At 50.5% G+C, this 21180-nt stretch overlaps 1 protein-coding gene and 2 non-coding genes across 3 annotated transcripts; 1 reads left to right on the forward strand and 2 right to left on the reverse strand.

Moving 5' to 3' along the window:
- Positions 1–3297: 3297 nt before the first annotated feature.
- Positions 3298–3370, reverse strand: TRNAV-AAC (transfer RNA valine (anticodon AAC)). The gene has a single exon. It is a non-coding gene; the product is annotated as a tRNA-Val (tRNA).
- Positions 3371–3591: 221 nt separating this feature from the next.
- Positions 3592–3665, reverse strand: TRNAN-GUU (transfer RNA asparagine (anticodon GUU)). Its single transcript has one exon. It is a non-coding gene; the product is annotated as a tRNA-Asn (tRNA).
- Positions 3666–10666: 7001 nt separating this feature from the next.
- Positions 10667–19273, forward strand: ALOX5AP (arachidonate 5-lipoxygenase activating protein). The gene is made up of 5 exons (XM_052812942.1): positions 10667–10820; positions 15438–15537; positions 16644–16714; positions 17684–17765; positions 18400–19273. The coding sequence occupies exons 1-5, from the start codon at positions 10751–10753 to the stop codon at positions 18560–18562; spliced, it is 486 nt and encodes a 161-aa protein (XP_052668902.1). The 5' UTR covers positions 10667–10750; the 3' UTR covers positions 18563–19273.
- Positions 19274–21180: the final 1907 nt, after the last annotated feature.

Raw genomic sequence — 21180 nt, forward strand, 5'->3', positions numbered from 1 at the left:
CAGCCTGGGGTTGGTGTGATGCAGAATGTGTAGGGCAACGTGGGGAAGAGACCGCACTGGAAGATGAGAAAGTCCTGGTGGTAAGGGTTATAATAAGGTGTGGTGGGTTGACCCTGGCTGGACGCCAGGTGCCCACCAAAGCCGCTCTATCACTGCCCTCCTCAGCTGGATGGGGAAAGAAAACATAATGAGAGCTCGTGGGTCGAGATAAGGACAGGGAGAGATCACTCACCAGTTACCTCCTCCCCCTCCTTCACTGACCTTGGTGTCTGCAGAGTTGTTTCTCACATATTCTCCTCTTGCTGGCTACAATTGCACATTTTTTTCCCCCCCTTCTTAAATCCATTAGCCCAGAGGTGCTACCAGGGTCACTGTTGGGCTCGGCCTCGGCCAGCGGCAGGTCCGTCTTGGAGCCGGCTGGCATTGGCTCTGTCGGACACGGGGGAAGCTTCTAGCAGCTTCTCACAGAAGCCACCCCTGTAGCCCCGCCGCTACCAAAACCTGGCCACGCAAACCCAATACACGAGGTTAATAGCAGAGAAAGGTATGGGGGCACATCTGCTGTGCATATATGCTTAGACTGAAGCCAGAATCTCTGGTCACCACTGGCAGCACCTCCAAACAGATGTTAGGGGTCCTCGGTCTGCAGCTGCGTGGGATAGTGTGGGTACACATATGTATAGAAGCTCCAAGAGCAAATAAATAGCATTTGAGATTAAAGTTAGTATGAAATGACATATTTTAGTGCTGCAAGTTCTTTGCTGCCTTTTTTCTGAAATGGTTAACTAAAGATGACACTGTGCAGATTTATCTGTTTCCATAAATGTTTTGCTGCCTCTGATCCTGTGCAAGTGAGAATTAAGCTGAGATTGAATGAAAACCCCATGACCAAAGAAACTGTTTGGAATTTGGTGGTTACTGGACTTTTTGTTTTGAGACTAGTTTTAAAATGCAGCTTTTTATTTGCTGTAAAGAGAATACAAAGTATTGTATTTGTTTTCTGTCAATTAGAAATACACTAGGTGGGCATGTAGCAAATACGATTAGTAAGCAGAAGTTAGCCACTATTATTTTGGAGGTTTTATCAATGTTACAGGGTAAATTTCCAAATGTCTAGTGGCTTTGAGCACTTGAGGGGATTATATTTTACATGTTTCTTCACCTCATGCATCACATAAGCTTGTCAGTCTGTGTCTTCCGATTTGGGAAAGGCACAACTGTGGCACGCACTTAGAGATTTACAGCTTTTCATTCAGAATCAACTCTGTGGTGGAGGTAGCACTCTGAATCAGATCTTCCTACCTCATGATATATTCAAACACTTTTTATCAAAGAGTACAGGTCAAAAAAAGGGCCACCTTCTCACATCCTGCCTATAATAAACCAGCCCATCTGCAAAAGAGCTGCCTGGATGGATTTTTAGCTGTATGCCTGCTAGAGCACTGTTCTAGAAATTCTTTGTGGTGCTGATTACAAATCCGATTTTGATCTTGATGTTTTTCATGGCTGGCTATTGCCATTTATTCTTCTTCCAGCATTGGTTTTTGCTTTAAATAATTATTCCCTTCCTGACAATGTGTCAATGAGAGCGATTGTGTCTTGTCTGTGTTCCTTTTGCAAAGGAAACAGCTGCTGTTCTCCATGTCAGCCCCTTGGTGCTCAGAGCAAAGCGTGTTACCTTCCGAGCAGATTATGCAGCTCTAAGTGTGTGCTGTGCTTTAAAGTCCACCAGGATTCAGTCTCGGAGTGGAAGAGCTTACAGTCTAAGTATAGATCTAAGACAGCGCGCAGACAGAGCAAGAGAGAGAGTAAGGTTAACAGGATTATAAGGCTGATGGAGTTTGCAGCACGCTTAGTTTTGCACCGCTACGCAGAAACACAGTGTAGTCGTTTATGAGAGAGATGCTGAAGCTGCACCGCAGTGGAGAACATGGTGGAGTCACAGGGCTCACGAAGGAGAGCAAATGCTGGGAAAGGAGCGTGAAGAAGTAGGCCCGGCCTTTTTTAATGGAGGGACTGGAAGAGTAACCTGTTGGGGCCCAGGTGCCTCCAGCTTATGTTTTCTGGAGAGAGACTGAAGAAACCCTCAGGGGATGTTTCTCCCTGGACATGGGTGTATATTACTTTTTAATGTAAATGACTATCTAAAGAGGCTTCTATAATGGCCAAGGCAGGGTTTGGGCTAGCTGTAAACTTGTCCCCAAATTTCCAGTTTAGAAATAGGGCAAGTAGGCAGGATCTTAAAATAACCAACCCATGAGATGTAAGGGTTGGGAAATCTGCCACAGAAGTGCCTGGTGAGAGGGCATCTCCCCTTTCCTCTTCAGAAAAATGAACTTTGGTCCTGGTGACTGGTCCCGTTGCAGAACCTTTCAATGCCAATGCCAGAGACAGAGAGCTGAAGAGTGGGAGAGCCCCAAATTATTTTATATCCCTGTTAGTGGACTGTGTCCCCAACATCTTTGGCTTAGAGAGAGGATGGCCCATGAGTTTTAACTATGAAATACGTATTTGAGCCTTTAAACAGTGTTTTACAGTTCTTCCATACTGTAACTCTACCTTTGGTGTAGGTCGTTTTATTTTTCTGTATCCGTATTTTCACTGGCTTGCTCTTTCTACTGGTGTAGCAGAGCAAGAGAATTGAAGTAATGAGGAAAGCTGTGAGAAAGAATTTGTGCATTTGGATTTTCTAAGATAGCATTTTAAACTATTTCAGTGCGTATCCCTCTCTTTTTTTCTTCCCTCTGCCTTCAAGCCTTGCTTTGCCATGGGAAGATGAGATTTTGAAATGCTTTGCGCCACAGCACAATAAATGTTACCATTAACTGGCATTATCTCCAGGCAAAACTTTAGCGGTTCCTGGGCTAACTAACCAAACATCTTCTACAACTACGGCCGTTCAGGGGCAAGCAGTGAAAATGCTATCATTTGGTGGTGGAATTGTATCCTATTTTTGCAGTTTTTGTCCAACGTTTTCTGATGACGTTCAGACCATTTCAGCTGAGGCTCACTTTTCTCCTTTAGATCATCCTTCCAAGCAGACGAAGAAAAAAAAAAAAAAAAAAAAATCTGTTTGCAGAGGGGAAGCTTGTGCGGGGGAACGAACCAAATCTCAAAACAAAACACCCCCCCAGGCCCCGGGGGACGGGCAGGCCACCTTCTCCCACTCCCGGGCGAGGGCGCGGGTGTCCCTCTCCGTGCGGTCCGGTACCGCCTCGTGAGCGCAGGCGGCTTTTAAAGGAAGAATCGGGAAAATTGACGCCCGCGACTGGAAGGAGGGGTGGGAAGAAAAATTGGTGTTTCCGCCCGGTTTCGAACCGGGGACCTTTCGCGTGTTAGGCGAACGTGATAACCACTACACTACGGAAACTCCCGTTAGAAAGCATTGGTCCTGCGGCCCCTCTTGAGCGGGTCCAGGGAGCATGGCGGCGCGGGGGAAGTTCCTCTCGGCGGAGGGCTGGGGCTGCAAGCGGGGCCTCGGGCAGCTCCCAGCGGCAAAAAAGGCAGCGCAGGCCGGGTCCGGCCCCCGCCACACCGGCCCCCCTCCCAGGGGAGGTAAAAAGACCCGCGCCCCTCAAAAGGGCCGCGCCCCGTCCCTGGGTGGGCTCGAACCACCAACCTTTCGGTTAACAGCCGAACGCGCTAACCGATTGCGCCACAGAGACGCGCTGGGAGCCTGCCCCGCCGAGCCGCTGCTGATGCCCGCGGCGGAGAGCGCGCCCCGGCGCGGTTCGGCGTTGTGCTCGCTGCTGCCGCTTCTGCAGCGCTTCGGGGGGAGCGCCTTGGGGTCTTTAATCACCAGCTTTGCTGCCTATTTGCTTTTTTAATCTGAAAAATATTCCTTCCCTTTTCCCCCCCTTTGTTATTTCTGTGGCCTTTCCCATAGGAGCAAGGGAGAGGGAAGCAGTAGACAAGCAGAAAAAAAAAAAAAATAGGGTTTAAAGTTATGTCTATTGGCGGGACAACCGCGGGTGCAAGCCCAATAGCTTCTTTTGGAGACGGACCAGCCGGCAAGCGAAAAAGCTCTGTGAGTATACGCCAAGGGCGAGGAAGACAAAAATGAGCATCGGCCTACTGCTTAGCACATGGCCAAAGTATCCAATGTCTTTTCTTCCTGTAACGTCAATACTAAAAGGACTGGTTGTGACCAGAGACTTGAGGAACAGAAGACAAAAGTCATCCCACCCCATTTAAAGACCTGCGATAATTATTTGCAAGAGTTAATGGAAAGTGGAAACACTGACAGAAATGAGTCAAGGCAAAAGAAACATCTCAAAGGAAAGCGGAAGGGAAACTGCTGCCCAAGCAGCCTCGCTTCAGCTCTAAAAAAAAAAAAATCCATAAAATGAATTATTAAACAATCAATTTGCAGCCACCTAAAAGGTAATAAGGTGATAACGACAGCTGACGTGAATCATGAAAACCAAATAATGCTAAAGTAGTATAATTTGCCTTCAGGAATTTCAGGTCCCAGAGACCGAGGGGAAAGGCTGGAGCAAGGAAGAGGTACCCTTGGTAGGTGAGGATCGGGTCAGGGAATACTTAAGCAACCTGCACATACATAAGTCCTTGGGCCCCTATGGGATGTACCCACAAGTACTGAGGGCGCTGGCAGATGTCACTGCAAAGCCACTCTTGATCGTCTTTGATCGATCATCGCAACTGGGAGAAGTGCCCAAGGACTGGAGGAAAGGACACGTCACCCCCACCTTCAAGAAGGGCAAGAAGGATGACCTAGGGAACTAAAGGCCAGTCAGCCTCACCTCAATCCCTGGGAAGGTGGTGGAGCAGCTAATGCTGGACACCGTCTCCAGACACATCAAGGACAAAGAAATCGTCGGGAGTAGTCAGCATGGCTTCACCAAGGGGAAGTCCTGCTTGACCAACTCAGTAGACTTCCATGATGAAGTGACTGGCCTGGTAGATGAGGGGAGAGCAGTGGATATTGTCTACCTGGACTTCAGTGAGGTTTTTGACGCTGTCTCCCCTAAGACCCTCACCGAGAAGCTGTTCGCGTAGGGGCTGGATGAGCAGACAGGTGCACTGAAAACTAGCTGAATGCACAGGACCAGAGGGTGGTGATGAGTGGCATGAAGTCTAGTTTGAGCCCAGTAACTACTGGTGTACCCCAGGGATCAATACTGGGTCCAGTCCTGTTCAACATCTTCATTAATGGTCTGGATGACGGGACAGAGTGTACCTTCAGCAAGTTTGCAGACAACGCCAAACTCCGAGGAGTAGCTCGTACTCCAGAGGGTCATGCTGCCAGCTGGAGCGACTTCAACAGGCTGGAGAAATGGGCTGACAGGAACCCCCTGAAGTTCAACAAGGAGAAGTGCAAAGTCCTGCACCTGGGGAAGAACAGTCCCAGGCACCGATATATGCTGGGAGCCACCCAGCTGGAAAGCAACTTGGCCGAAAAGGACCTGGGGGTCCTGGTGGACAACATGTTGACCACGAGCCAGCAATGGGCCTTTGCAGCAAAGGCGGCGAATGGTATCCTGGGCTGCATTAGGAGAAGTGTGGCCAGCGGGTCAAGGGAGGTGATCCTTCCCCTCTACTCAGCACTGGTCAGGCCACACCTGGAGTGCTGGTCCAGTTCTAGGGTCTCCAGCTCAAGAGAGAGACGGGGACATACTGGAAAGAGTCCGGTGAAGGGCCACAAAGATGATGAAGGGATTGAAGTATCTCTCCTATGAGGAAATGCTGAGAGAGGTGGGACTGTTCAGCCTGGAGAAGAGAAGGCTCAGGGGGATTTTATTAACATATAAATACCTGAAGGGAAGGTGCAAAGAGGATGGAGTCAGTCTCTCTTCAGTGGTGCCCAATGACAGGACATGAGGCAATGGGCACAAACTGAAACGCAGGAGGTTCCTTCTGAACATCAGGAAACACTCTTTCGCTGTGAGGGTGACCGAGCACTGCCACAGGTTGCCCAGGGAGGCTGTGGAGTCTCCATCCTTGGATAAGTTCAAAAGCCGTCTGGATGTGGTCCTGGGCAACCAGCTCTAGGTGGCCCTGCCTGAGCAGGGGGGTTGGACCTGATGACCTCCAGAGGTGCCTGCTAAGCTCAGCCCTTCTGTGATTCCGTGATTTTCCTCCTGTGACAGGGTGGCTGGTTGCTGGGGCTGTCGGGAGGCCACCACGGTGACACGCCACGGTATCACAATGCCTGCTGAGAAGCTGCTTCTTGGGACCAAGGGAGGGAGAGATGACGGAGAAGAAATCCCCACGAGGTGCCTCTGCCACTCACTGGGCACCGCTCAAAGCCTAGAAATCAATAGCTTCCCGGGAAATCAGGGGGCTTTTCCAAAAAGACCTCAGAAGGGGCTGTCCTGGGCCCCGCTCAATTCTCCAGTCTCCCGACAGCGGAGAAAATACCAAATCTGCAGATGTGCCCAGGTCGGAGGTGGGTTTCCAGCATCCCAGCGGAGGGGCTTGGATTCAAATTGGTCTCGCTACGTTGCAGCAACGCTCCAGGCTCAACCTGCTGAAATTTAATAAAGATAAACCCAAACAGCCACTCTGGGGAAGGCGAGCCCTGGCGCACAAACTCCATCACACGCGGCTTGCCGGCGAGGCAGGAGTGCTGTAGAAATGGGCCCGAGGGTGAAGCGCAGCCGCAGGGATGTCAGCGGTGCGGCGCTTGTACAAAAAGGCAAATTTTACTCAGGAGAGCAGTGGGTGAGACAGGGAGGGTGAGGAGGAGGCTGCGCCAAGGGGCCCGGAGGGACTACGGGCTCTGTCTTCAAGTGCCGTGTTTTGAGCTGAATTTGGCCAAATGGAGTATGGAGACAGTAATGAAAAAGATGAAGTCTGGGAAATGTGGAGAAGGAGGGGTTTTTGAGGCAGCACTCTGACTGCTCCCACGGTTTCATTCTCTTGGCCACACAAAATGAAGGCAGCATTTAAAAAACTGCAGCGTTGCCCTTTTCTTCATGTTGCGCTTCACGTTTCCAGCTCTGCTCATGCTCTGCTTTGGGGTTTTGTCAGGCTTCAGAAAGGATGCGATGCTGAAGCAGACTGACATAACGGCAGGTAGTCACACACACGTATATATGTGTACTATAGATTTGGTGGTTCTGTGGTGCTTTAAATTTGCAAAGCACATTGCTATTATTAACCAACCGGTCCAAGGGACTTGTGTCCCATTGCATTTATGATGAAGTGTGACGGCTGTGCGTCGCCTGACATTTATACATAGGAACTTCACAGAAGCAGCTTTTATTTTAGTAGGAGACACGCTTTCATTGAAGTCCTTACAGCCCAGCGCTGAGCGGAGTGCATGAGAAGAGAGGAGAGATGAACATCCCGAAAGATATTTATAGATCTGTGTTCCCAGTCCTTTCCTCTTCAGTATGAAAGCAATTCTACAAAAGGATTATTTTGACTGGCTGTTCAAGATTTCCAGAGGAGGAGATTAATGTGCGGGAAGCCTCGCAGCACAACTGGCTTTGCACATTTTCCTGAGCTTCAAGGCTCACTGTGTCAAGGTTATCTTCCTCAGACAGGAAGATGTGGATGTCAAATTGCAATGCAGCAAGAAGAAGGGCTGGGGTCTGACAGCAGCTGCTGAAGCGCAGAATTGCCTGTGCCCGGAGAGCACCGACCACAACTGGGGGTTACAGCAGATGCAGGCACTGTTCCCCAAGGTGGCCACCCCCCCCCTTTTTTTTTTTTTTTTGCCTACTTGAGAAAATCCCCGATTTCAAATGGCCAAATGGGATATGATGGAGGTGTTTTGCACCGATCTTTCTCCCAGGTGGACAGTGTTTTCGGGTGGTGCCAACCTTGCCTGACCCAGACAGTGATCCTGTGAGTATCTCACAAAAGAAAGGGAGGCAAGAGCTGCCCAGATGTTTAGGTTTCAGGGAGAAGGAACAATTTAACACGTAGATATGGCAGAAGCTGTTTGCAAAGTCATTTTGGCCCTACCTTAGCCCTCCCTTGCCAAGGCAATTCCCCAAATTGCAAAAAAATTGCCAGAACCTCCTTTGATCCTGCAGCTATTCCAGCACCAAGGGGTACGAAAAGGTAACGTTCCCCGCCCCAAGGGGTTTCTGCTCTGTCCGACTACGTTTACAACAGTAAATGCCTCTACCACAGTAAAGGGACAGGACTTCTTCGGTGTCTCTCATACCTTCTTGATTACCTCTGCTCTTCCTTAAGCAGAGCACTCAGAGTGGTGTCACACTTAAAAAAAAAAAATCAAAAAAACCTGCAGTTCTTCTTTAAAAGCAGCCATACCAAACACATTCTTGCTGGCAAAGCTTTTTTCTCCCTCCACACCCAGAAATCAGCTGAGCAAGCCCTGGAGTTGGTGTCACGGAGGCATTTTTTTGCAGGGAGGAGGGCAAAATCCTGTTTTCTTCCACGCATGTGTGAGGGATGACTTTGGAGCAAGCCTCGGCAAGAGGAAGTAATGGGCTGGGTTTCCAGCGAAGTGCCGGAGCTGCCGGTGGGTCCGGCGGTGCTGAGCAGCGCCGGGGACAGGCGGGAATGGGAAGGGGCAGAGCAGAATAGCGAAGCAGGTATGAGGATGCGGTGAGAGGCGCTGAGCGGCAGGAAAGCAAAGAGGTGGAAGACGAAGAGCGGGACGAGGAGAAAGCGAAGGCATCGGCGGCGCAGCCCTCGCAACCTGGCCTGCACGTGGGAGGGGGTTTATTTTGGCATTATGATAACTTCAGACCTTAGCAGCCTGATTCCTACCCCCTTTAATATAAGAGTCCTGCCAAACTGAAGCCACCTTTGGGAAGTCTTTGAAAGCAGGGAAACGTGCATTTTCGTGGCAAGTCGGAGGAGATCTCAGAGCAGGCTCATCTGCTTTTACTACCCCTCGTAAAAGCAAGCCTCAAGCTGCGTGGTAGGTTTACACCGGTGTAAAACAGGCAGAAGAAGGAGAAGGCCCAGTGCCTGCTGTGGGAGGACGGCTGGGAGTCGTCCTGCGGTCGATGCCCTGAGGACCTGTGCCGTCTCCTTCGCCCTCTCCGGTCAGCAGCTCCCTCCTGCCTGCGTCCACGCACAGATCCTTTCTTCGTGGTCACGGCACTGGTCTCCACTTGGACAATATTCCTCTTTTGTCTTAATTCCGTAACCGCTTTTAGGTGATGGGTTTTCCTCTTCAGGAGATTAGTAGAAGCTTAGCATTAAATACCCTCCTTAAATACCAGCTGTGATCCTGTGCTCGGTAGACCGCAGAACATAAACTTTGATGGTCAAGTGGGAAAAGGCCATTCTGTGGGGAAAAAGAGAACTTCAGTCCTAAAAAAAGGTCAAATCTCAGCCCAGATACTATTTATTGCTGCTCACACAGTTGTGTCTGTGTGGACTATAGGGAAAGTATCCGAGAAAGACAGCCGCCTTCTATTAAGTTAACACAAGGTCACAACTCACAACGTTAATCACCTCCCTCTCAGCCAGCGTGTTTCTATAAATTTGTTTGTACCCAAAGTACCTGAAAGTTTTCCATATCTAATAGTACAGGTGATAATAATTTGTATGATAGAGAGACTGGATAAAAACATTGTTGTAGGTAAATGTGTCCCCATTGAACAAGATGAATTTAGCTTGGCACCTGCTGGGAAGTCCTACCAGGCTGTCCCCCATCCAGGGAGAGGTAACCAGTTATCCGGCCGTGGTTTGGATGCTGGGTGGCACGCAGACCTTCTGGATAGCATGTGGTGGAGTACAGACAGATGGGGCAAAAGTTGTCCAGGGCTCAGTCCGGTGAAAATGTTGCTTTTATTAGTGTTAAATCCCTGCTAAAGGGAAGGATTTTTCATATGGCTTTCCCCCATTGGAATATGGGCAAAAGGGAGCAGAGCGGTTACAGTCGGCAAGTGATGTGCAATTTGGATGAGGATGCTTTCCAGTGATCTGACAGAAGCTGTGGGACTTTCTGCAGCCGTCCAACACCGCAGCCTGTGCTTCCCTGCCATCTCCATCACGGGATTGAAGCCGAGGCACGAACATGGTGCAGCAATTACGTTCAACCGTATTGGGCTTCGACTACTAAAATTCAGGTACACCTGTGACGTCTGAGCCTGTAAAGTGCTGAATGCTGGCAGCTGTCACTGTCATCCAAGAAGTTATTTGTAGGGGGAAGGATGCAGGATCCACCCCCGGTAATAAAGGACGTATTTCTGTGTCCACCCGCGATGCTCACAGCATTTGCGTACTGCCCGTTCAAATGTGCCAGATGGATCAGGAGCTTTTGCTTGTGACCTGGAAATCCAGGGTGTCCTCGCTGGCGAGGTTGATGGGGATGTGAGCAGGGAGGACACATGTTTGAAAGCAGCAGTGTTATTGAGACTTGCCAACATTATTTCTCCACCCAGCTACTTGTGGGGTGGTCGGGCACTTGCAGGCGATGACATGATAGCCTGGCTGGTCTCTTCCAGCCTTTCTGCTGTTCCACACAGCTAGCTCAGACATACTTTAGATATCAAGGTTGCTATTTTGCTCCTGTGCAGGAAGGGCAATAGGGATCCTTCCACATTATATACCCTGTTAGATCACAGACACATAATCTCTTGTTTCTCTGGGCTTCATCTGTATATGATGAGTGCGCGAGCCTGGAACTGTGTTGCTCTGACAGGCACCCGAGCGCAGGGTGCTGTCACTCTCCTGTGAAACCATAGGAAGTGTTTTATGATTCGAGATAAGACAGACCTTCATTTCCTCCTTCCGTGCTTTCAGGGCTGAGCTGCTGCCAAGGCTGCACTGTCCACCCTCACAGCCCGCTCGCAAAATGGACCAGGAAACCCTGGGAAGCATTGTCCTGCTCGCCATCGTCACCTTGATAAGTGTTGTCCAGAACGGTAAGACAAAAATAAGCTTTTATTTAAGGGCTAAAGGGGAGCCGAGAAAAGTTCAGGGTGATGTATGCCGATCTAATCTTTGGATAGATAATCTCTGGTTATAAGTGCGCGTGTGCTTAGGCACGACTTTGGCTTTAGGAATGATCTGCTAAGCGTATAATTTTGCATGCTGTTGTTGCAGTATCGTGGCAGCCGGTCACACAGTCCTACTCTTGTGATATTCTGGAGGGATATTGTTATACATATGTCAGCTAAGGAAAGGAATAATACCCTGGGGTTCCCTGTGACAAAATGCATTTAGATTTGATGATTGGGACCTCCTTTCCTGGCTAAAGTCCCAAATGTGGGCAGCTCGTCAGCCAGAGCCCTGCCGCCATGGGCAGGAGCCGGGCAACTGCAATGGGTCAGGGCTTTGCACGGAGCTGGGCGAAGGGGGCAAAACTGCACCGACTCATCGGAGGGATCTGTTCGGGTTATCTGTGGGCAGGCAGCTCTCCTGCTTTCCTACATCTCCAGGTCCTACAGTTCAGCTCGTCAGCTGTGGTCCCAAGAATGCTGTGCATTTCCTGCAGTGGAGAAGTTTCCTTTTTTAGCTCTTATTCAGAACTCTACAGTCCTTAGTATTCTTCAGAATTTTAAAAATAAAACAAGTTTCTCTCTTGTGCAAATCTGGTTTTAACTCAATCATTGTCTCCTACAAATAAATACATAATCATTTTAGCAGGAAATTCTGCCCAGAATACAGAGAAAGGAGTGAGGTTTGCCCAAGCTGCACTGAGACCGCCCAGGTTTGAGCGTTTGGGATGGGGGGCTGATGCAAGTGCTGGAAATCTTCTGTGAAGGCTTCTTGCTACGAATGGGAGATTCCCACTGAGCGCAAACCCTACCTTCGGTCCTAGGAAATGGGCTATTCTTGGGCTGCTGCAGAGAGGGGAAGTGGTGGGAGCCTCGGCATAAGCCTGACTGCCAGAAAGCCAAAAAAAAAAGACTTGCAGTCTGGTTTAGTTTTGACATAGGCACCAAATGCCACTTCGTGTAACCCAGTGCTCTTTTCTGGTAAATGCACAGTGTGTGGTGTCACCAGAATACAGCACATTGAGATCAGACCACAAACTGCAGTTAAAAAAATGTTTCAAATACACATTTCTTGCTATTTAACCAAATGACTTTATATGTAGGTTTTTTCCTCTCACTCTGAAACTCGGGCATTTGCTTTCCAGCCTGACATGCACTTTTACCTCATGGAAATCCGTCTCTGAGATTATTGACCCGACTGCTGCAAATGGGCAATGCGGAGCCTGGCAGAGGACTTAGCGTACCAAGCATGAGTGACACACAGCCCTAAACCATGATTTCAGACCTTGCATCATCTGATTTCCTTCTCCCAAGCTTACTGTCTAGAAAGACACAACTGATATGCAGTCCTGCAACACGTGCAATACTTACAGCAATAGAAATGCTTGTCAAGGGATATCAGTTGTACTGAACTCTTGCTACGGCTCTGGCTCAGCAAACCACTTGGGCATCTGCTTGACTGTCTTTAAGTACGTGAAGTCAGTACCACGTCAATTCAGGTTTATATGCTTTTCTGCATCTGGTGCAGTATTAGAAAACAGTTTGGGTGAATGCTGTCGTTCCCGAAACTGGAGGTGGGCTGCGGTGCTGCCCCAGTCTGACGTCCGTTTACTGTCACCTTGTTCGTGGCAGGAATCTCCGTGTCCTACAGAATGACTCGTGTGGCCGGATGCCGCTGAGTCACACATGTAGCTTTAGGTTTTGTTCTTGCATCAGAGAGATGTTGCAATTCAGCAGCTTTTGATGCAAATCAGTGGTCATCGCTGAGCAGTTCAGGATGGAGGAAGCAAAGCGAAGTCAACGGGAAGAAAGGCCAACCTGCGTGTTTGCCAGCACTCGCTAGGTTGGAGCTTCAGCGCGTGGTTTCTGTTGACACGAACTTGTGAAACAACCAGGCTCGGACTGAACTCTTGTCCATTAACTTGACCAGAGAGGGACTACAGTGGTTCAGGCTCAGGGCAGCCTGTGCAGCTCTGGAGCCTCAGGACATCATCTCCTGGTGCAGCTGAGCAGAATGAAACCCCTCAGCTCCAGGCCTGCTCCACTCCCTCATCTCATGCCGGCTTGTGAAACCTCTTGCCTTGAGGTTTAGAGTAAAGAGCAGGAAGTATAACCATGGTGTTGCAAGCTGCTTCATGCTGTAGTCTCCCGTTTCCCTGACGCCAGGTTAACAGCAGCCCAATGTTGCTGATACGTGGCGAGGTCCGCCGCTGGATGTGGTCTGTCGGCTCTGCTTTGGCCCTTTGCAGAGCTTCAGCAGCTGGGACCCACCTCTTGGGTCGCCTTCTGGGGAGATTTTTGGGAGACTGCGTGGCGTGTGAGGTTGACAGGGCTGAGGAGCCGCAGAACTGGGGAGCCGCTTTCAGGGTGAAAAGCTCACTTGAAGCAGGAGGCTCTGCCTCTCCATATGGCGGTGAGATGCTGGGTTCCCTTCCGATTTACCGCCCTCACCTTGGGGGCCCACGTGGTCCTAAGGAAATACGGCCGCTGCAGTGGGTTGGAGGCGATCGACCCCGGCATTTTCTCTAGCGAAGAGGTGGGCATCTCGTGGGAGGTGGTTGTCTAAGGTCTTTCTTGAGTCAATGGAGAAAGATCAGCACTTCAGGGGGGTGGTGTCCCTCATGCCAGTAGCTCTCTGAGGGATGGATTGACCTCTGGAGGTGGCTTTCCCCTGTTTCCTTCTGTCACCCACTGTTTACAGAAGGAAAACATCCATCTCCCCAACACTTCTCAATGTCTTTGGAGTGAGGTGAGACAAAGCCTGCTCCTCATCCGTGGTGCGGGTGTACATGATAACCCCGCCTCTGTCCTTTACCCTAATGCCCAGTCCGTTGACCAAGGATCCATACACCACGTCAGAGACGGCAAGAGCTTCCAGGACAGATGCCCGGACCTCCACAGCCAGATCCTTCCCAGGAGACCCAGCACGCCCATGTCTGCCCAGCCCTGATCCCAGAGACTGTGCACCCAGAGTGTCACCACCAGCACCTCCAAGTTCTTGTCCTCAGTGACCGCCGTCACGTTGGACATGGCTGTGTTCAGCCTGATGGCTCTCGGCATCGTGGAGTCTCTCTGCGGCAGCACACAGGCATTTGGGAAGCGGGAGCAGAGAGGGAGAGATATATATATATATAGCTTACTCTTGGCTTTCTTTGAAGCTGTGGCATCTTCTAGTGATTTCACATACGTGCTAAAAGGAAGGGAGGAGGTATGCTACATATCCCAGGGAGCCCATGCAGTCCCAGACCTGTAGGAAGTGGTTTCCCATCACAGCAGCTTTGCACTGTACAAAAAATTGCCGTCCGACCTCATCCTCTTCAACTAGGTCCTCTTAGACCCCACAGGCAGGTTAATAACCCCATGCCAAAGGCTGGGGTAGCGTGCAGATGGAGATGATGGGAATTCTTGGTGACTGTCCTCCAGGAGCCGGCCAGTGCGCCGCACTGGTGACAGTGGGAGGGAGGGTCCGCAGCCTGGCTGAGAGCGGGGACACTGGCTTAAAGCACTGCGGGTTTTTCTGGAGAAAGGCTGTTTTTACCCAGGGAATCACTCGATATTGGCAGGCAGAAAACTCAGTAGCTTTTAGTGAAGGCAATGGAAGTACAAAAGACCTACTTACAGCATCAGCAAGGGGAAAAAAGAGGTAACTCTTCAGATTCCGGGGATGAAATCCTGCAGCTTATCAAGTTACACTTCTGTCGTTAGAATAACATCTTTCCTGATGGGTTATCTTTTATATATCTCTCTGGCTAATATTCTAAACCACAGAGTGATTTGGGTACACTGAGGTGGGATGTGCGGCAACACAGAGCTTGCAGCTCGTAGCTTGTCAGGGCTCTGCCTGGTGTGTTTAGACACATGATTGATGGTCTCAGGCTTAGTGTCATCAGATAAAACGTGTTTGTCAAGCGCATGATACATTATCTTGAGGTGCTGCATTTTTGCAGCAGCTAACACCCTGACACAACGCTGTTGCTTAAAAGGAGGATGCACGCAAGACGGACACGTAGAGATCAGCCATCAGGACCAGGATTTCAACGGGCCTTTCCGGAAAATGAACCAGCCCTGCAGGATGTCCCTGCTTGGGCAAATGGGTATGACTAAAAGAGAAGAGACTCCCTTGTCTCCCCGCTCTGTTAGAGACCGAGATTTGGGGTCGGCAGCTCTGGCTCGAAGGCTTTTTACCCACTGGGGACTGAAAGGACCGAGTCGGGGCTGTACTTCTGCAGCAGACGGAGGTGCAGGCTGCCAGAAGTGCAGCGCGGGGATGAAGCGGGGCTGCGAGTCGAGAACCTGCTGTCAGTCCCATAGGAACACGCGGGCTTGTCTGAGGTCGCATCGCACTGCACACTTGCACGGAGGGTTTGGTTATACCTCGGTGACAGAGCAAGCGCGCTGGCCACATCCTGCACCTCCACGCACCCGCGTCCTCTCCTGCCATCCAGCCTGGATGCTTGTGAGAACAGAGCTGAGCCCACAAAGCCCAGCTCCTGCAATATCTCCAAATTGCATCTCAGATCGAACACTGTGTTTTCTTAACAGCTTTTTTTGCTAGCAAAGTGGAGCATGAAAGCAAACACTGCAACGGCAAGGGGTTCCAGCGGCCAGGATCCTCCGCCTTCGACCGCGTCTACACTGCCAAGTGAGTAAGCAAGCCCTGAGGAGCCGGTGCGGGCAGAGCGGGGTTCGTCTCTCTCTTCGTTAGGGTTTAATCCAAACTCTTTTATGGTCCAGACTTTGCTCTGCAGTCCCACTGTTGCGTGCATTGCAGTGGCATTTGGACCCATGGCTCTCCAGTATGTCTGCTGATGAACCCAGCTCCCTTCTGGACACCAGTGCTGTATGTGTATTGGACTTGCAGCCCGTGTGTGTATTACGTCCTTCCATTCGGGAGCCCATTCACCCCGCAGCAGCTAATGGGAGAGCTGGCGGGGAGATGCTGGCTTGCTGAGGAGCAGGTCGGTGGCAGAGCTCGTACAGACCCCTGCGCCTCTGTCCCCAGGCAGCTCCCGCAGCACACAGCTCTCCGCTTCTCTGCCCCATTGGTACCTCTTGTCTTTGACATCCCTTCAGAGAGAGCAGGGGGGAAATTAATTCCAACCCAGAAGAGAAAAGAACATAAAATATTTTTTATTACCCATGAAGTACTGCTTGAAACTGGATGGGGCATCCAAGTGTTGCCCTTCACAGGTGTGCAACCTCTGCCAAGGGCAGAGCGCTTCCCCCTTGGAAAACATTCCCAGCCAAAAGAGGCAGCTGGAAATCATTCCTGTTCTCCTGCAGAGACATGTTAACTGTCAGACACTCCTATTTGCTGTGGGATTTTCCTTTTGTTGGTTTCACGCAGCTCTCAGTGCCACTAATTTGATTAATATGACTTAATTACAAGGATTTCCCAAGCCAATAAAGCACACAACATCTATTACACACATGCCTCGATCAAACAGGTTAGAGGCTTTCACAGGTGCCGGGTGTGGGCGCAGAGCAGTTTGTTTTCCTCGTCAGGCAGGACAAAGGCATCCTTCATCCCAGTGAGGACACTGGGAAGCAGACCTGCAGGCGAGGCGGCTGCCGTGTTCGGGCACGGACACGCCAGCCGGCCCCCAGCAGCTGCCTGGGGTAACAGCCCACCCGCAAGGGCGTTAGTGCAGCCCAAATTCACGCCCCACCACCCTTTGCTGGTGAAACGTGTCGATTTGGGTTCTATTTCCCTGTGTTCTGATTTCTCTCCTATAAATTTCTTTCTAGCCAGAACTGCGGACACGCGTACCCTACGTTTCTCGCTGTGCTTTGGTGCGCTGGCCTTCTCTGCAGCCAAGGTAACACTCATTTATTTTTTTTTCCCTTCAACCTTGCACCACTTTCTGCGAGGGATGGCAAGCGCTTCGGAGGTTACACTTCCAGGGACCAAATCCTCCTGCAGCGGGGGAACCTGTCTCACCCAGCTGTCCTGCAACTACGCATGCTGTTTAATTAGCAGCTCACTCCTGGCAAGGTTTATGCCAACAGATGTAATAATAATACGGGCTGGGGACACTTCCCATACAGGCATTACGGATGAGATCCCTCTGTTTTGGGTGGAGGGTTTAGCACTTGGATGCTGGATGCCACATTATTTGCTCTCAGGACTGGAAATGGGCTCATGTGATTAAATTGCCAGAGCTGCCAGCCTTACCCAGCACTGAGCGCTGCCCAGGCGTATCTACCTGCATTTCTAAATATGATCCCCTTCAATGCGATTTGAGTTTACCTGAAGTTGAGTACTCTCCTGGGGTGCGTGGCTATTCTTTCTGGAAAAGAGGAGTTTCCTGGCCAGAATAAGAGGGGCTCTTGCCTGCGGGTATGGGGAACGCTAGAATTAGGGGGAAAAGCCCCTTTTTATGTGCTCAGAAATGAGTATTGGACCCTAGTATAGTCCTCCACCTGCTCCTAGAGAAGTGCATCTATCGGCTACCTTTTATTTCTGGTGAAGACAGTGCCTGGGCTGGCACCCTCCTCCCCAAGCCCGGCATGCCCCACACTGGGTTTCCAACAGGGACCAGTGTGTGCTCTGCAGTGGGCACAGCTGTGGGCAGGATTATACCCACAAAGTCTTCAGAAAAGCCGGAGTGAGGGCAAGGCGAGTGCTGTTTCCCACGCAAAGGTCTCTGTCCCGGTTCCAGCCCTTGTCCCACAGCCCAAGGCTGCAGATTCCCATTTCCCAGTCCAGCCCAGGCAGCAGATGGGGACAGTACGTACAGCGAGACCCGGGCTGGCGTTCGTAACGCCTTGTTTTACCCTTTACCCAGCTCCTGCCGCCTTTGCCGGCCTGATGTACCTGTTTGTGAGGCAGAAGTACTTTGTGGGCTACCTCGGGGAAAGGACTCAGAGGTAAGGACTTGAAGAGCCTCTTCCCAAAACCCGCGATGCGGCGGGAGCGCAGCCGGACGCTGCCGATTCCACAGGCACAGCGCCTGGCTCGTGGTGCTGCCCGCCACAGGGGCTTGCATGGGGGGGGGGAGCGTGGGAAAACCCTCCTTTTCTGGGTGCACAGGAGGAGCTGTGGGAGACACGGGAGATACGGCGGCACCGGGGTCAGGGGGGCTGCAGGAACAGAGCGGCTGCTCACAGCCTCCGCAAAGGCAAACCTCGGCACGTTTGTGCCGCTCTTTGCACAAGGCTGTCCTTTTAGGTTAATAAAACTCATTACACACACGTGAAACAAGGTTGTCCCACAGCTTGTGATGGCCGAGAAGACATACAAGCCCCTCTGAATAGCCACTTTTGTAAGCAGCAGCCTACACTGAGCACCGGAGGCCAAATCCAGACCCAAATGGATACTGAAAATGGCATTTAAGAGCTGGCAGCTGCCTTGCGGTGCAAGACAGAGCAGAAATTTGCCCCCCTCTGTCTCAGCCCCCGAAGTCTTTCAGCTTGTCTTAACAGCAGGGTCCAAAGTCTAAGGACTTCTCGCGTGAGGTGACGTACATTAACAAATTGCTTTCCCCTCTTTCTGTCTCCTCAGCACTCCCGGTTACTTGTTTGGAAAGCGCATCATTTTGTTCCTGTTCCTCATGTCCGTGGCTGGAATACTCAACTACTATCTCATCTTCTTTTTCGGAAGTGACTTTGAAATGTACATAAAAACGATAACCAGTGCAATCTCTCCGTTGCTGCTCATACCCTAGCTCCCCGCAGCACTGAGGGGGTCAGCGTGCTTAATATATCGATACCCAGAAGCAGCCATAATTCAACTGTTTAAGACGTGAACCCGTAACCCTTTTAGATTGCTGTAAATCTCATGCTTGATGGTCTTTGTAGTTTGATTTAACCTTGCTTTTTCCTTCAGGAAAAAGATTTATTGTGAGCACTCGGCATGCCCAAGGAATGGTAACAACTTCTAGTTAATTCTTTAGAGTTTTTTCCCTAAACTGCAGCCTGCAAGCTGATTGCATGACTGGAAGGGGCATTGTAGGCTTGCTTCATAACTGCGTTGTACTTAGCTTTTGTCCCAAAACCCAGGAGCCGCTCAGCATCATTCCCGACCAATAGCTCCTGCAGTTATCCTCAAGCACAGGCACAGACTTTCGCCAGCATCCCGCACGCCCCTGCCCACGCAAAAGCACGGACCGGCCTCTCCACCTACCCTTTCCCTCCCACTTGTTGATGACCGAGCTCCCGCTGTGCAGGAGGGTGGCAAACTGGCCTCTGTCTGGTCCTCCTTGATAAATATTCATGCGCGTAACGCTCCCAACGCTGATCTCATTTACACTTCAGCCTTTTTGTTCTCCCAGAGCCGTGGAAAGGGGTCTTGTGTAAATGAGGAGCTGGTGTATTGACGGCGGGGTTGGTTTTGTTTTGCTTGGCTTTGTTTAATAAAACAGTCTAAAAGGATGAAATCTGTTTGCTCCCATTTTCTTTGCCCGGTGCATGATCCCAGTGCTCCACGGCTCGGCAGCTGGCCGGTGAGCGGAGCAAGGGGAGCAGCACTGGGCTTTTTGTGCGAGCTGCTGATCGCCCTGGGCACGGCCTCACAAGGGCGCGAGTTTAACAACTCCCTCTCTACTAGCAAGTTCAATTTTCTGCCTCTGTCACTAACAGTGTGCCCCTGCAAGTCCACACCAAGCAGCAGGTTGATGAGAGAAGCAGATCGAGGTAGGCAAACAGGCCAGTGCAATCATTTTAAACGTTGCTACCCTATGAGTGCTTAAGCTCTTAAGGCTGTCTGATTACCGCACGCAGGATGGATAAAGCTGTATTTTATGACTCCTTTGGGAGGGACAGAGACTCCTTGCTGTGTGAGAAGAGGGTTTGCAGAGCTGTTTGCAAACGCAGGCGCAGAAAGCCAACTGTCTTTGTACCACACCAAGGCTGGTGGGTTTCGTTGCTGCCCGACGGGGCAGAGGCATTTGTGCGTGGCTACTCTCCTCTGCACCCGGCCATTTGCCCTGCCAAAATAACATACATCTGGGTTTTTTCTTATCTTCTACAGGAATTTTAGACGGGAAGGATTAGTAATAAACATACTTATTGCATGATGATTAGCCAATAAATGTTCTCACTGGTTAGAATAGGTAATTCAAAAAATATAATTTAACCTCCTAACCTATAGCTGCTGAGACACCTTATTCCTGGGTACAGCACTTAGGTTCCTTCCCTCCCCTCCTTCTCAAACAACCGTAACACACCCCAAGCCCTGCTTCGCACCACGCTTCTCTGCCACCTTCTCTCTCCGTAGCTCATTGGCAGCCGCCCATCCTTGGTGGTGACCCACCACCCCTCTGCCCCACGGGGTCAGCCCACCGAGGGATGGCAGCACCTCAGGAGGAGAGGGCTAACCCCTGTGGCCCGGAGTTACAGAGCTTTTCCGCACCGCTGGTATCAGCAAAGGTTCACGCTGCCACCACCGTTACCCAGTTCAGAGGAGGAGGAGATGCTTCACCAGCACCACAGTCCCGGCTTTCCAGCCAGTCTGGTCTCTCTGAGGTCTGAGACTTGTTTCTGGAGCGCATCGCTTGTGGGAGGTGGTTCTCCCAACCCTATGTGTCCACCTTGCAGGTGTCCCCAGCTGGATGAGTCTCCCCTGGTGCCTTTTTGTCCTCTATCGCAAGCAGCAGCTCACTTCACCTCCTTCTGAGGTCTCACGCTAGCGTGGGAAGAGGCGCTCCACCAGCCAGCTGTAAAGGGCAGAGGATTCAAATGTCTATTTTGGGTCAGATAATCTACCCCAGCGCTCTCAGGCCTCTCTGTTGACTTGATGGTTGGTTTCTACACAGCTGTATTCAGATAAGATCAGGTCATATTCCGAGGGAACTAAGGCCCATCTTTTCCTGTAATCATTTATTTTGCAAGAGTGTCTCCTACTTACTTCCTCAAAGCCTTTCTGAGAACAAAAGACATGAAAATGTAGGCAAAATCTATTTTCCATCTATCTATAAAAGCAAATGGTGATAGTATCAGACAAACAGGTGATACATAAATCGATCACTATTAAAATTCTCTGTGAACGTCATGCTGTGTTTTCCACGTTACAGGCAAGCCTTGTGGTTGCATTTGCCTTCCCACTCTTTCTATGAAAGGAAGGCAACATCAGTGCCATTTGGGCTTTCCCCACTGTGTTAGACAGCTCTGGTTTTTGGTTTTGGCAGTAAAACCACCCCAGTCTGGGTGGTACATTTGCCAGCACTTTGCACACAAGCGAGTCAGAAAGCCACAAACGTAGGGTCATTCCAGGGGTGTTGGACTAGATACCCTTTAAAGGTCCTGTCCAACCCAAACCCTTCTACGATTCTGTGATTCTATAGAT

This window comes from Harpia harpyja, chromosome 17, assembly GCF_026419915.1.
Source record: "Harpia harpyja isolate bHarHar1 chromosome 17, bHarHar1 primary haplotype, whole genome shotgun sequence".
NCBI lineage: Eukaryota > Metazoa > Chordata > Aves > Accipitriformes > Accipitridae > Harpia > Harpia harpyja.

Excerpts from the sequence above, each read along its gene's own strand:
- ALOX5AP (XM_052812942.1), top strand. The coding sequence starts at position 10,751 with ATGGACCAGGAAACCCTGGGAAGCATTGTCCTGCTCGCCATCGTCACC. Across the intron at positions 15,538-16,643 it reads GACCGCGTCTACACTGCCAA|CCAGAACTGCGGACACGCGT; the intron begins GTGAGTAAGCAA and ends ATTTCTTTCTAG. Across the intron at positions 17,766-18,399 it reads CTCGGGGAAAGGACTCAGAG|CACTCCCGGTTACTTGTTTG; the intron begins GTAAGGACTTGA and ends CTGTCTCCTCAG.